This window comes from Camelus ferus, chromosome 1 (assembly GCF_009834535.1).
Source record: "Camelus ferus isolate YT-003-E chromosome 1, BCGSAC_Cfer_1.0, whole genome shotgun sequence".
Taxonomy (NCBI): domain Eukaryota; kingdom Metazoa; phylum Chordata; class Mammalia; order Artiodactyla; family Camelidae; genus Camelus; species Camelus ferus.
The window spans coordinates 41,142,665-41,156,917 of NC_045696.1; the positions used below are offsets into that span (position 1 = coordinate 41,142,665).

Sequence of the window (14,253 nt, forward strand, 5' to 3'; positions counted from 1 at the left end):
ATTAGCTTAGCTATCCAGATTTCCCCCTGGAGTATAGTTAAACATAAAGATAATGTAATGGGTAAATAAAGCAACTCTAGCCAACTTAGATCTAATGCAAACAACTTTGGTTTTAGACATCGACGAATAGTACATATGTTTTCCCAGACTGAATTAGATAGATAACTGTTCTCAAGCCTCTATTTCATGTAAACTGCTTGGAGATAAGGGGTTAATTTATTTCCTTTTAAAATATATCACAGCTTTATATAAAAAAGACATATCTAGCTATTTTGACCAATAAATCTGGTTATTTGGAGGGGGAGGTATAGCTCAAATGGTAGAGCACATGCTTAGTAAGCATGAGGTCCTGGGTTCAATCCCCAGTACCTCCTCTAAAAATAATAAATAAATCTAATTACCTCCCCTAACTAAAAAAAAAAAAAAAAAAAAAACCCTAAAATTAAAAAAAAAATCTGGCTATTTGAAACAATGTGTCTCTTCACGATGTTGACTTTCATAGACATTTCAGGAATGGTTATTTAAAAATAATGAGTCTTAACTTATTTTCCAGAGTTTCAAAAAAGACTATAAATATCCTAAATCGCTAGACGTGTTTTCCACTATTGGATGTGCGCTGTCCACTGCTGGTCTGGTTCTCACAGTTCTATTTCAGGTTGTCACCAGGTAAGAAGGGAAGCAGGCTCTTCTCGTGAGAGAAATTGCTATCCTGATATTACCTCCTCTGAGCATATTCTCACCAGAATACAGTCCTTGGAACCTAGAAGAGAAATCAGATCTGGTTCAACACACTCATTTTGTAGGACACTGTGTCCTGGAGAGGCTAAGAAATACGTACAAATAAACATATAATTACAAACTGTGGTTAAGTACCTTGAAGAAGAGTTACATACCATGTAATTACAAGTTTGTCAGATGAAATTAATATGGTCCCCTAGCTCATTAATGCCACGGTTCCTTAGTATTGAATAGAAACATAACTACCAATTTACAGCTATGAAAGAAAGAAGCATTGCTAAACAGCAAGTTTTTGTAAATAAAAGTAAATTTTAAAGTATATTAAGTTTTCAAGTGGTGGAACTTTTGAAAGGTTTGAATTACACAGTTTAAAAAAATCTAATTTAATAAATTACCTATACACACAGATTTCTTTCCACCTTGACCCCTTCAGTCAAGGCCCAATTTTGTGCAGCACTCGTTATTTTTTATCACATGCTACATGTTTAACAATCTGTAAATGTGAGCTTGTTCATTTGTTAGCTTGCCTACTGCTTTCCCCATAAGGATACACTGATGATGAAAGTGACCGCCTCTGATTTTGTTGTTGCTGTTGTTGCTTGTCCTGTTTTGTTTTCATAACTCCATCCCCAGGGTGGAGCACAATCCCTGGCCCAGCACAGAAGAGTACCCATGGAGTAAATGGGTCTGTTGCTCATTCCCCCCTGGTTCTCGTCTCAAACTCAAGGTGTCTCGCGATGAATTCATCTTTCCTTCAGAATTACTTCTCCCTACTGAATTCCTTCACCACTGCTTTCTCAGATGTGTAGATTCAGGAATTTTTTGTTTTAAAGGTTTTTCCTGAAGTTTTATTTACAAAAATTAAAAATCTACAGAAAATTTGAAAGAGAATGCTGAATACCCATATATCCTTCACCTCGATTCACCAATTATTAGTATTTTGTTTCTCTCTTTTTCTGCTTTTTCCCTGAAATTTTGAAAGTAAGTTGTAAATATCATGACTGTCATCTCTAAATTCTTAAAAAAAATTTTTTTTTCCTTTTTAGGGGTGGTAATTAGGTTTATTTATTTATTTATTTTTAAATGCAGATACTATGTGTTGAACCCAAGACCTTGTGCGTGCTAAGCAGTCACTCTACCACTGAGTTATACCCTCCCCCCAGACTATTTTTTTTTTTATATTTTTTGTTGGGGGAGGTAATTAGTTTTTTTTTTTAATGGAGGAACTAGGGCTTGAACCCAGAAACTGGTGCATGCTAGGCACTCACTCTACCACTGAGCTATACCCTCCCCTCTAAATTCTTTAAGCATGTATGTATCTCCTAAGAACAATGGCACCCCTACATAGTAGAAGATTATTATCCTCACTCAGAAAATTTAACTCAAGATTTAACATTAATGTAATGTTATTGTGTTAATAACCATATTTAGATTTCTCTAGTTGTACGGTAATGTCCATTATAGCTGGTTTTTCTTCCCCCCCCCTCAGTTTATTTAGCTATCATCTCTCTTTAGTCTCCTTTAGCCAGAATAATTCCTCTGCTTTTTTTATTTGTTTGTTTTGGCCATTCATGATATTCAAATATTTGAAGTGTTCAGGTTAGTTACTTTATAGAAGGTAGAATATTTTACGATGTAAAATTTGTCTGAAATTTTCCTAATTAGATACAGGTTAAATATTTTTGGTGAGAATTCTAATCATTATTAAGTCTTTTTACTATGACACAGCAGGAAGTGCATGAGGTCAGTTTGTCCCATTACTGGTGTGTTAAGTTTGCATCCTTGTTTAAAGTAGCGTCTGCCAGATTTCTACACTGTGAAGTCTCACTTTTTTCCCTTTGTAAATAATAGGTAATCCATGAGGTGGTTCTTTAAGACTGTGTCAGTATCCTGTTCCCCAGCTTTTACTCAGTGGTTTCCATATTCACTGATGTTCCTTACTAGAATATGTTATTACACTCGTGGTTGCACGATGATGTTCTAATCTGTCATTCTTTCTATATCTAGTCACTGAATTCCTGCGTCAAGAAGTGTACTCTCTCTCTCCAAGCCAGAGGGAGCCCTTCACGTTGTTCTGTCATGTCCCTGTCAGTCTAGAAGCATTTTCTTATTTCAGGCACAGCAAGATGATCCAGCACATCTGTCAGTTTCTCTGCCCCGTATTTAGCATTAGCCATTTGTCCAAAGAGCAAGAATTATTTCTGATTCTCTTCATTACCTTTCACACTTAATGAGTCTCTTGCCACTCATTTAAAGTTTTTATATTGAGGGCTTACTGTGTGCCAAACAACATGTGAGGAGCTGAACGCAAAACTGTGAACAAGACAGATAAACTCCCATCTCCTATGGAATTTACATTCTCAGAAGGGAAGACAGACATTGTACAAATATATATGGAAATAAGTATGTAGTTGCAAATTGTGGTGAGTGCCTGGAAGGAAAATTACATGCCATATAATTACAAGTCTGCCGTGTAAAATGAAATGGCTCTTGTATCTGTCTTTCATTTGAAAAGACACTTGAACGGATGATTATTTGGTCTCATGTGAATAAGTTGTGGAAGCTGCATCACTAGTTTCTTTGCCTCAAATCTCACTCCTTCCAACTGTCATCATATTTTTTTTGCATCCTCTGTCAGTATGTTTTTAGCACAGCTTTGCTGCCATAGATAATGTATATAATTATACATATAATATATGTTATATATTTCTGTGCATATAATAAAAATGCACAGACTATAGTAATATACAGAAGACCCACTTGAAAATAGCCTGTCTGAAATTAGCCTCTCTGTGGATTATAATTTATGTTCAAAATTGGAGAAAAATTAGAAACTAACTTTACTTATATATAAACGGATTCTTCTGAATATTTTTTGCAGTTCTGATCATTCAACTTTTCAAAAGACTTAATGAAATTTTGAATTATCCAGAAAATCTCAACTGAAATATCAAGAAGGATAGAGTTCTGTTTTAATATAAGATCTTAAAAAATTAAAAAAAAATTTTTTTAATTAATTATTTGGGGGGGAGGTAATTAGGGTTTGTTTTTTTATTTTTAACAGAGGTACTAGGGATTAAACCCAGGATCTCCTGCGTGCTAAGCAGGCACTCTACCACTAAGCTATAAGCTTTTTATTCAGTGTGGAAATCCAAAGACTGAGAAAGGTCATGGTATAAAATCATAAAGGCTATATAATTTTAGCAAACAGACTTGTTCATCAAGTTCTGAGACATGAGAAAATAGACAAGTACTTGAAGATGTTAGAACTTTAAGCACAGTAATAGGGAAAATAGATACTCCAAGATTCCTTGAAGTCTGAAAAATCCAGAAGGATCTAGATGGTAGTGAATGGAAATTTTATAACTTCCTTTATTACAGGACTGTATACCATAATATACAGAGAATTGTGACATGTCATGAGTTTAAAGAGTGGATTCTACACCCAGAAATTGTTATCTCCAGATGAATGAACAGTCCTTGGGTATGTTTTACATTAGAAGACCTTGTTGTGGGCCATAGAAGTACAAACATACGGTGGATGCTAAACACTGCTGTGTCTGCTGGCCCTGGCTGTCAGGCCTTCTGCTGCATTCTGTTAGTTACATCAAGTCACAGGCCAGCCCTGGGAGGGGGCTACACAGGACATAAATACCGGGAAGTGGAGTTCACAGAGGGTCATCTCTGGAGAGCAGCTATCACCTTTGATTAGAACACACTTTCAAGAAAGGAGATATCAACCTACTTTCTCTAACTCACTTTTTTGTGGAAATCAGAGAAGAGGGGAGTATGCATCTCTGAGTAGGTTTACCAGTTGGCCCACTGGGCTATGAGTTGGATTTACATTGGATAAAATTCTTTTGCTCCCTCGCTATTTCAATAGAGTTATTTTCTTTTTTGCAATTGTTTTGTTTATTCATTTAATTGTATTTGCTTATTTATTTTCAGAAAAGTCAGAAAAACTTCAGTAACCTGGGTGTTGGTCTGTCTGTGCACATCAATGTTGATTTTCAACCTCCTCTTTTTGTTTGGAATTGAAAACTCTAATAAGAACTTAAAGACAAGTAATACTGACTTTGGTAGCAATGAAGTGCTCAGACAGGACATTGTCGTCATCTCGAATCCCACGTGCACCGGGATTGCTATCCTGCTGCACTATTTTCTGTTAGTGACATTCACCTGGACAGGAATCAGTGCTGCGCAGCTCTATTTCCTTCTAATTAGGACCATGAAACCTCTTCCTCAACATTTCATTCTTTACATCTCTTTAATTGGATGGGGTAAGTGTTTGCTTCTCCACTTACTTAGGAGTTTAATTTTGTGGAAATCATTTAATTTAAACGCCTATTGAAGGTGTAATAAATAGTACAAGGACTTGAAATAGGGAAGATGGAAAATCCAGCAGTCACTAACAGTGCCTTCTGCCTAGTGAAGGAGTGTCTTCTGTGAAGAAGGCAGATGTGATCAAGGCAGCCCTGCTAGATACGTCACAGGCTAATTTCAGGCTGTTCATTTCCTTTAACATCTCTATTAATTTGACTTGAAATGTCACATATAATTAACTTCCTAGCTACTTTAAAAGAAATGTGTCAAAAAAATGTTTCAAGACAATCAGAGTGACTGTTTAAGAGAAATAATTTGAAAAATGTACTGTGTTCTAGTAAAGGAGAATTATTTTAGTATTATCTAAATTTAAATTTACTCAAGTGAAAGAGAAATTAGGCCATTTAAGAGTATAGATTGTGGTATGAGTTACAAGGAAATTGGAAATAGCACAGGGTTGGTAGGTATAACTATTAATAAAAGGGAAAGGAAAACACAGAAAAACGGCATCCACTGTTGACCTACAGTTGTAGGATCATTTAGTACACTGTGATAGTGAAAAGAACAATACATCCTGAAAAGGGTCAGATGTATAGTTCATTCATGGTGTTTTATAATTAATCCCAGTCTTGGGTAAATTATTAATTCTATGCCTCTCTTTGTTACATAGGAGTCCCAGCTATAGTGGTGGCTATGACAGTGGGAATTATTTATTCTCAGAATAAGAATAATTCACAGTGGGAATTGGAATACCGGCAAGAGAGAATGTAAGTTTGTATATTTTTAAATATCCATTTCTTTGATATAAGAGTGTAACTATTCAGTGACACTGAGTCCAAGTGTCCCTGTACATCTGCATCTCACTTTGTAATTGTCGTATTATGTGTCTATTTTAAATTCTTCAAGAACACATTATGTTTTAAATATGGTGACATGAAAATTTCCTATGATAAATCCTTTTGTAAAGCAAGTAACTACTTTCTTTTTAAAATTAAAGTACAGTCAGTTACAATGTGTCAATTTCTGGTGCACAGTACAATGCCCCAGTCATGCATATACATACATATATTTGTTTTCATATTCTTTTTCATTAAAGGTTATTACAAGATATTGAACACAGTTCCCTGTGCTATACAGCAGAAACTTTTGAAATCTGTGCCTCTAAATTTCTATATCTGAACTTTTTAATATTAACTTTGTCTTCTTTGATTAAGTCTGAAAATCGTAGTACACAAAACGTGTGATCCTTAGTAACCCCTTATCTTTGTTTTCTCGTCTAGAAATTGGGAATAACAATAATAGTAATACCTGCTCTGTGGTGACTATAAAGGGTCAAGCAAGTATGAAAAGATTCTATAACCTGCAGAGCACTCTCCATGCTTATGAACCAATCCTATATTGATATGATTATAATGCATATTTCATGACGATTTATCACACATAAATGCTCCCTGTGACTCCAGCATGAATAATTAACTGTCAGTAATGGAAGTACCTGTCTGTATGGTGTTTGCTTTTTTTTTTTTTTACATTTTTTTTTATTGAGTTATAGTCATTTTTCAATGTTGTGTCAAATTCCAGTGTAGAGCACAATTTTTCAGTTATACATGAACATACATATATTCATTGTCACATTTTTTTTCACAGTGAGCTACCACAAGATCTTGTATATATTTCCCTGTGCTTTACAGTATAATCTTGTTTATCTATTCTACATATGCCTGTCAGTACCTACAAATTTTGAACTCCCAGTCTGTCCCTTCCAACCCCCCTCCCCCTGGCAACCACAAGTTTGTATTCTATGTCTATGAGTCTGTTTTTGTTTTGTATTTATGTTCTTTTCTTCTTCTTTTTTTTTTTTTTAAATTCCACATATGAGTGATCTCATAGGGTATTTTTCTTTCTCTTTCTGGCTTACTTCACTTAGAGTGTTTGCTTTTTATGTGGGGAGACTGAAAAGGAAGCTGGACTGAACTATGTGTGTATTTTTGCTACCAAATGGCAACTGCTCTTTAATTTTTCCTCCCTTCTTATTTTATAATTTCAACCATTCTGATTCCCAGATTTTACCTTAAGTCCCAAACCAACTAAAATCAGAACAAAACCCCAGGGAAGGTTGTGGTGTCAGGATGCTTACCTGTTTCCAGGGCTGACCAAGACCAACTGTAGAATAGAGAGCTAACTGCCTGGCTTGATTTTAGGAGCCAAATACTCCAGACATTGTTGTCTCTGTTTAATTGGGGTTAAATACGTTTTAATGAGTTTCAGAATTTTAACTCCATAGCTAGAGATCAGGAGTGGGATGCAAATATCTCATGGGAGAGGCCATTCATCTCAAATTGCATTATTATTAATTTCCTGCTCTAACCTAGCCACAGGGCTAGACCAACTTCTATAGAAGTCTTCAGGAGAAAGAAGCCCACTGTCTTAAATTTATTCACATCAAGCTGTAAATAATTGAGAGCAGATTTTTTCCTGAGTATAGTATTAGGTGTTAGGGAGGACACTAGGTGACTGATAATAAGAGTTGAGAAGAGAAGAAATGATGTGTAATATCAGCTTCCTCTTGGGCTCTTATCCCCCACCTTTTACCCTATACACTTGCATCAAGGTCACATTTCTTCAGGGTATATTTAGAAGGAGGAAGGATTTTTTTGTTTTGTTTTGTTTTCTTGAGTTATCCTCCCAGAAGTCACACCTCAGTATACTCCCTACACCTCCACATGCCTCCCAGTTCTTCCAGTCTTACCTGAAAGCCCTAACCGAGTTCCCTTGATGTACTGCTGTCTCTGCAAGGGCCCAGTTAGGGGGTGACTGCAGGGCAGGCCACACTCCTCTTTGCTGTTCTGTCCCTCAGATCTCTGTACCACTATGTAGGTTGTTTCCTGACCAGCCTGAAGGGTTGAGGTAACCATGAGAAATTATAATACATGAGGGAGAAGTTTTTAGAAGCGTATGCTGTGTCTGCTAAAGCTGTCTTTCCCACGTTTCTTGACAAAGTCACCAAGAAGTTAAACACTTCATCCACTTCATCTGGGGCTCTCATCTGTGATGCTCTCCAGACCTCAGGTCCATCGGTTTTTTTGGATTCAACCTGGACTCTCCAATCTCAGTTCTAGGACTCCCACTTCTACAAGGGTTAATCTCCATGTAGGAACCATCTATCTCCTCAGCAGTCTTTTTCTCAAAATCTAGGTTATTAGATTCAGAATAACAAAGAGAGAGGCTCTTGAGAACAAATCCAGCATGGCTGTCTCTCCAAAAGATAGAGGAAGTGAGGAGGAGTCCCTTCCGAGTGCCCACCTCCTGATGGCCAGGGACATCCAGGTCTGTTTCCCGTCCAGGTCTCCCCATCTGTGTGAGGTAACTGAGGAATCTTCCAGACATTTGTCTGCATACACACACAGACATGTCTATAGTACAAATACTAATTCTCAGAAAGTGTATTGTCTAAAGTTTAAGCAACTCAAGACTCATACTGATAAAAATAAATATTTGTCCAATGATTTCATAATTTGCAAGTCTGCCTTTATCCAATAGAGTTGGATTGTCCATTATCTTTATCTTTTCCTCCCCCTTTAAACTATATTTCTCTAGGCTGCCTGGATCAGAAATGTGTCCATCTTTTTAATTTAAAACTTTGATGGCCACTTGCTTAGTCACCAAAGAAGCTTCTAGAGATTTGAAAGTACTTCTCAGCAGGATTTTTTTTAACATTTTTATTGATTTATAATCATTTTACAATGTTGTGTCAAATTCCAGTGTTCAGCACAATTTTTCAGTTATTCATGGACATATACACACTCATTGTCACATTTTTTTCTCTGTGAATTATCATAACATTTTGTGTATATTTCCTTGTGCTATACAGTGTAGTCTATTCTACAATTTTGAAATCCCAGTCTATCCCCTCCCACCCTCCACCCCCCTGGTAACCACAAGTCTGTATTCTCTGTCTGTGAGTCTATTTCTGTCCTTTATTTATGCTTTGGTTGGTTTGTTTGTTTGTTTTTGTTTTTGTTTTTTAGATTCCACATATGAGCGATCTCATATGGTATTTTTCTTTCTCTTTCTGGCTTACTTCACTTAGAATGACATTCTCCAGGAGCATCCATGTTGCTGCAAATGGCATTATGTTGTCGGTTTTTATGGCTGAGTAGTATTCCATTGTATAAATATACCACCTCTTCTTTATCCAGTCACCTGTTGATGGACATTTAGGCTGTTTCCATGTTTTGGCTATTGTAAATAGTGCTGCTATGAACATTGGGGTGCAGGTGTCATCCTGAAGTAGATTTCCTTCTGGATACAAGCCCAGGAGTGGGATTCCTGGGTCATATGGTAAGTCTATTCCTAGTCTTTTGAGGAATCTCCACACTGTTTTCCATAGTGGCTGCACCAAACTGCATTCCCACCAGCAATGTAGGAGGGTTCCCCTTTCCCCACAGCCTCTCCAGCATTTGTCATTTGTGGATTTTTGAATGACGGCCATTCTGACTGGTGTGAGGTGATACCTCATTGTAGTTTTGATTTGCATTTCTCTGATAATTAGTGATATTGAGCATTTTTTCATGTGCTTTTTGATCATTTGTATGTCTTCCTTGGAGAATTGCTTGTTTAGGTCTTCTGCCCATTTTTGGATTGGGTTGTTTATTTTTTTCTTATTGAGTCGTATGAGCTGCTTATATATTCTGGAGATCAAGCCTTTGTCGGTTTCACTTGCAAAAATTTTCTCCCATTCCGTAGGTTTTCTTCTTGTTTTACTTCTGGTTTCCTTTGCTGTGCAGAAGCTTGTAAGTTTCATTAGGTCCCATTTGTTTATTCTTGCTTTTATTTCTTCTAGGAGATGATTTTTTAAATGTATGTCAGATAATGTTTTGCCTATGTTTTCCTCTAGGAGGTTTATTGTATCTTGTCTTATGTTTAAGTCTTTAATCCATTTTGAGTTGATTTTTGTATATGGTGTAAGGGAGTGTTCTAGCTTCATTGTTTTACATGCTGCTGTCCAGTTTTCCCAACACCATTTGCTGAAGAGACTGTCTTTATTCCAATGTATATTCTTGCCTCCTTTGTCAAAGATGAGTTGACCAAAAGTTTGTGGGTTCATTTCTGGGCTCTCTATTCTGTTCCATTGGTCTATATGTCTGTTTTGGTACCAATACCATGCTGTCTTGATGACTGTAGCTCTATAGTATTGTCTGAAGTCTGGGAGAGTTATTCCTCCAGCCTCTTTCTTTCTCTTCAGTAATGCTTTGGCAATTCTAGGTCTTTGATGGTTCCATATGAATTTTATTATGATTTTTTCTAGTTCTGTGAAATATGTCCTGGGTAATTGGATAGGGATTGCATTAAATCTGTAGATTGCCTTGGGCAGTGTGACCATTTTAACAATATTGATTCTTCCAATCCAAGAGCATGGAATATCTTTCCATTTTTTAAAGTCTTCTTTAATTTCCTTCATCAATGGTTTATAGTTTTCTGTGTATAATTCTTTCACCTCCTTGGTTAGATTTATTCCCAGATATTTCATTACTTTGGGTGCTATTTTAAAGGGGATTGTTTCTTTACTTTCTTCTTCTGTTGATTTATCGTTAGTGTAAAGAAATGCAACTGATTTTTGAACGTTAATTTTGTAGCCTGCTACCTTGCTGAATTCTTCAATCAGCTCTAGTAGCTTTTGTGTGGACCTTTTAGGGTTTTCTATATATAGTAACATGTCATCAGCATATAATGACACTTTTACCTCTTCTTTTCCAATTTGGATCCCTTTTATTTCTTTCTCTTGCCTGACTGCTGTGGCTAGGACTTCCAGGACTATGTTGAATAGGAGAGGTGATAGTGGGCATCCTTGTCTTGTCCCAGATTTTAGTGGGAAGCTTTTGAGTTTTTCACCGTTGAGTACTATGCTGGCTGTAGTTTTGTCATATATAGCTTTTATTATGTTGAGATATGTTCCCTCTATACCCACTTTGGCGAGAGTTTTTATCATAAATGGGTGTTGAATTTTATCAAATGCTTTTTCTGCATCGATTGAGATGATCATGTGGTTTTTGTCCTTTCTCTTGTTGATGTGATGTATTACACTGATTGATTTGCGTATGTTGAACCAGCCTTGTGTCCCTGGGATGAACCCCACTTGGTCATGATGTATCATCTTTTTTATGTGTTGTTGGATTCTATTTGCTAAAATTTTGGTGAGGATTTTGGCGTCTATGTTCATCAGTGATATTGGCCTATAATTCTCTTTTTTTGTAGTGTCTTTGCCTGGTTTTGGTATCAGGGTGATGGTGGCTTCATAGAATGAGTTTGGGAGTATTCCCTCCTTTTCAATCGTCTGGAAGAGTTTGAGAAAGACTGGTATGAGTTCTTCTTTGTATGTTTGGTAGAATTCCCCGGTGAAGCCGTCCGGTCCTGGACTTTTATTTGTAGGGAGGTTTTTAATTGCTATTTCTATTTCCTTTCTAGTGATCGGATTGTTCAAGCGTTCAGATTCTTCTTGATTCGGTTTTGGTGGACAGTATGTTTCCAGAAACTTGTCCATCTCCTCTAGGTTATCCAGTTTGGTTCCATATAGTTTTTCATAATATTCTCGTATGATATTCTGTATTTCTATTTTGTTTGTTGTAATTTCTCCATTTTCCTTTCTTATTTTGCTAATTTGTGCTCTCTCTTTTTTCTTCTTTGTGAGTTTGGCCAGAGGTTTGTCGATTTTATTTACTTTTTCAAAAAACCAGCTTTTGGTTTGGTTGATTTTTTCTATGGTCTTGTTAATCTCTATTGTATTTAATTCCTCTCTGATCTTTATTATTTCCTTCCTTCTGCTGCTTTTTGGGGCTTTTTGTTCTTCTTTTTCTAATTCATTCAGGTGGTGGGTTAAATTGTTTATTTGAGATTGTTCTTCTTTTTTGAGGAAGGCCTGTATCACTATAAACTTCCCTCTTAGCACTGCCTTTGCTGTGTCCCATAGGTTTTGAGTGGTTGTGCTTTCATTATCATTTGTCTCAAGGTATTTTTTAATTTCAGCTTTGATTTCCTCATTGATCCATTGTTTTTTCAATAACATATTGTTTAATCTCCATGCTTTCCTTTTTTTCTCCTTTGTTTCTCTGTTGTTGATTTCCAGTTTCATGGCATTGTGGTCAGTAAAGATGCTTGAGATAATTTCTATCTTCTTAAAATTGTTGAGGTTTCTTTTGTGCCCAAGTACATGATCGATCCTGGAAAATGTTCCATGTGCACTTGAAAAGAATGTATATCCTATTTTTTGGGGGTGTAATGCTCTGAAAATATCCACCAAATCTAGTTTTTCTATTGTAGTATTTAATTTCTCTGTTGCCTTGTTTATTTTCTGTCTGGAAGATCTGTCTAGTGAAGTTAATGCAGTGTTAAAATCTCCAACTATGATTGTATTCCCATCAATATCCCCCTTTATCTCTGTTAGTAATTCTTGTATGTACTTAGGTGCTCCTATATTGGGTGCATATATATTAACGAGTGTAATATCCTCATCTTGTATCCCTCCTTTAATCATTATAAAATGTCCTTCTTTATCTTTCTTTATGGCCTTTGTTTTAAAGTCTATTTTGTCTGAAATCAGTACTGCAACACCTTCAGCAGGATTTTTTAAAAGGCTTAGCCAAGTGCCTTCCTATTTCTTCTGGGGAATTGTGAGACTGAGGATGGCAGGAGGATTGTCCTCAGATGAAAGGACAGGGAAGCAGAAATCCTGGAGATAAACTTTGCTCTCTCTCACCATTTTATTTAAGGATGGACCTGTTCTGTCCATTAATAGGTTGGCGGCACTCCTTTTCATTTTTTGAATTCATTACAGAGACCTGAACATCTTCTCGGTTTCCTTCTAGATCATTCAGATTAGAATAGATTTATGATAATTTAAATTATACCAACATTGCAATATAAAACAATTTAGAAATCCTTTGGCATGAATAATAATGGTGTTTTACCTGCAGGGGAAAGAAAACATACATTAATTAATCGCTAAATATGTGCCAGGGCTTCTCACATTATTTTGTTAAGACCCAAATGCCTACCTGACACCTCCGCTTGGCTGTGCAGTAGGACATCCCCTGGTCTGCCTTCCCACATCTTCTCTTCCTGTCGTCTGCCCCAGCTCAGCTGATGGTGGTTCCATCCTTCCGGGTACTCAGGCCACAGACTTTGGAGTCACCCTTCATTCTCCTGTCTCTCACATCTAACCCATCAATAAATCCCTTTGCTTTACTTTTAAATACACCTGGAATCAGACTGTTTCTCAGCATCTCCTCTCCTGGTCGAAGCCACCAGATCATGGCAGTAGACTCCTAGCTGATTTCCTGCTTTTGTTCATGCTCTTCTCTTATCCCTACATCTAGCTAGAGTAACACTTTTAGACTAAAGACAGATCATGTCAAGTTTCTCCTTCTCGCCGAGAGTACATGCAATCACCTGTAAAGCCCTGACGTAATTTGCATCTTTTCACTAATCTTATCTACTTACATACTCTGTTCTAATAACACTAGCCTCTTTGCTGTTTCTTAAGCTCTCAACCTAGAGCCTTTGCACTTGCTGTTCCCTCTGCCTAAAACACCCTTCCCCCTCATCTACTTCAGATCTTTATTCAAATATTACTTTTTTCCATAAGGGTTTTCCTGACCACTCTATTTAAAATGAAACACTCCCTCCCCTGCTCCCCTGTGCACACACCCAGACACACAGACACACATATACAGATCCATAGTAATGCCTACCCTTATTATTATCTGCCTTATTTTTCTCCACAGCACTTGCTCCCATCTGATATAGTATATATTTTATTAATTTGTTAGTTTTATCTATTTCTCTGCACTAGAAGAAATTCACTAAAGAAAAGATTTTTGGTTTTTCATTCATTATTAATGTTTGGGTATAGAGAACAATGTCTGGCCCATAGCATGTACTCTGTAAATACTTATTAAATGAATGGATTTATTCTTACATCAAGGCCAGGAGATGATTACTACACCTCACAGATGAGAAACTGCCCCCCACAAAAACCACCACCACCAATAACAAAAAAGCAAAAACAGATGTGGTGAGGTTAAAGAACTATTCAAATGTTTTTAAAACATTAAACTTTAAAAATGCCCATTAATAAGAGACTATTTAAATAATTTACAGTATAATAAAATAATGGAATAATACGCAGCTGTGAAA

At 36.5% G+C, this 14,253-nt stretch overlaps 1 protein-coding gene and 1 non-coding gene across 4 annotated transcripts in view; both read left to right on the plus strand.

Annotated features, from left to right (window-relative positions):
* ADGRG7 (adhesion G protein-coupled receptor G7) overlaps positions 1-14,253 on the plus strand; it is a 66,880-nt gene that overhangs the window by 38,791 nt on the left and 13,836 nt on the right. For all 3 annotated transcript variants that reach the window (XM_006188520.3, XM_032477791.1, XM_014562464.2), the window contains 3 exons: positions 554-666; positions 4,687-5,018; positions 5,732-5,828. In XM_006188520.3, coding sequence (XP_006188582.2) covers positions 554-666; positions 4,687-5,018; positions 5,732-5,828 — 542 coding nt within the window. The remainder of the gene's footprint in view (positions 1-553; positions 667-4,686; positions 5,019-5,731; positions 5,829-14,253) is intronic.
* Positions 302-374, plus strand: TRNAT-AGU. Its single transcript has one exon. It is a non-coding gene; the product is annotated as a tRNA-Thr (tRNA).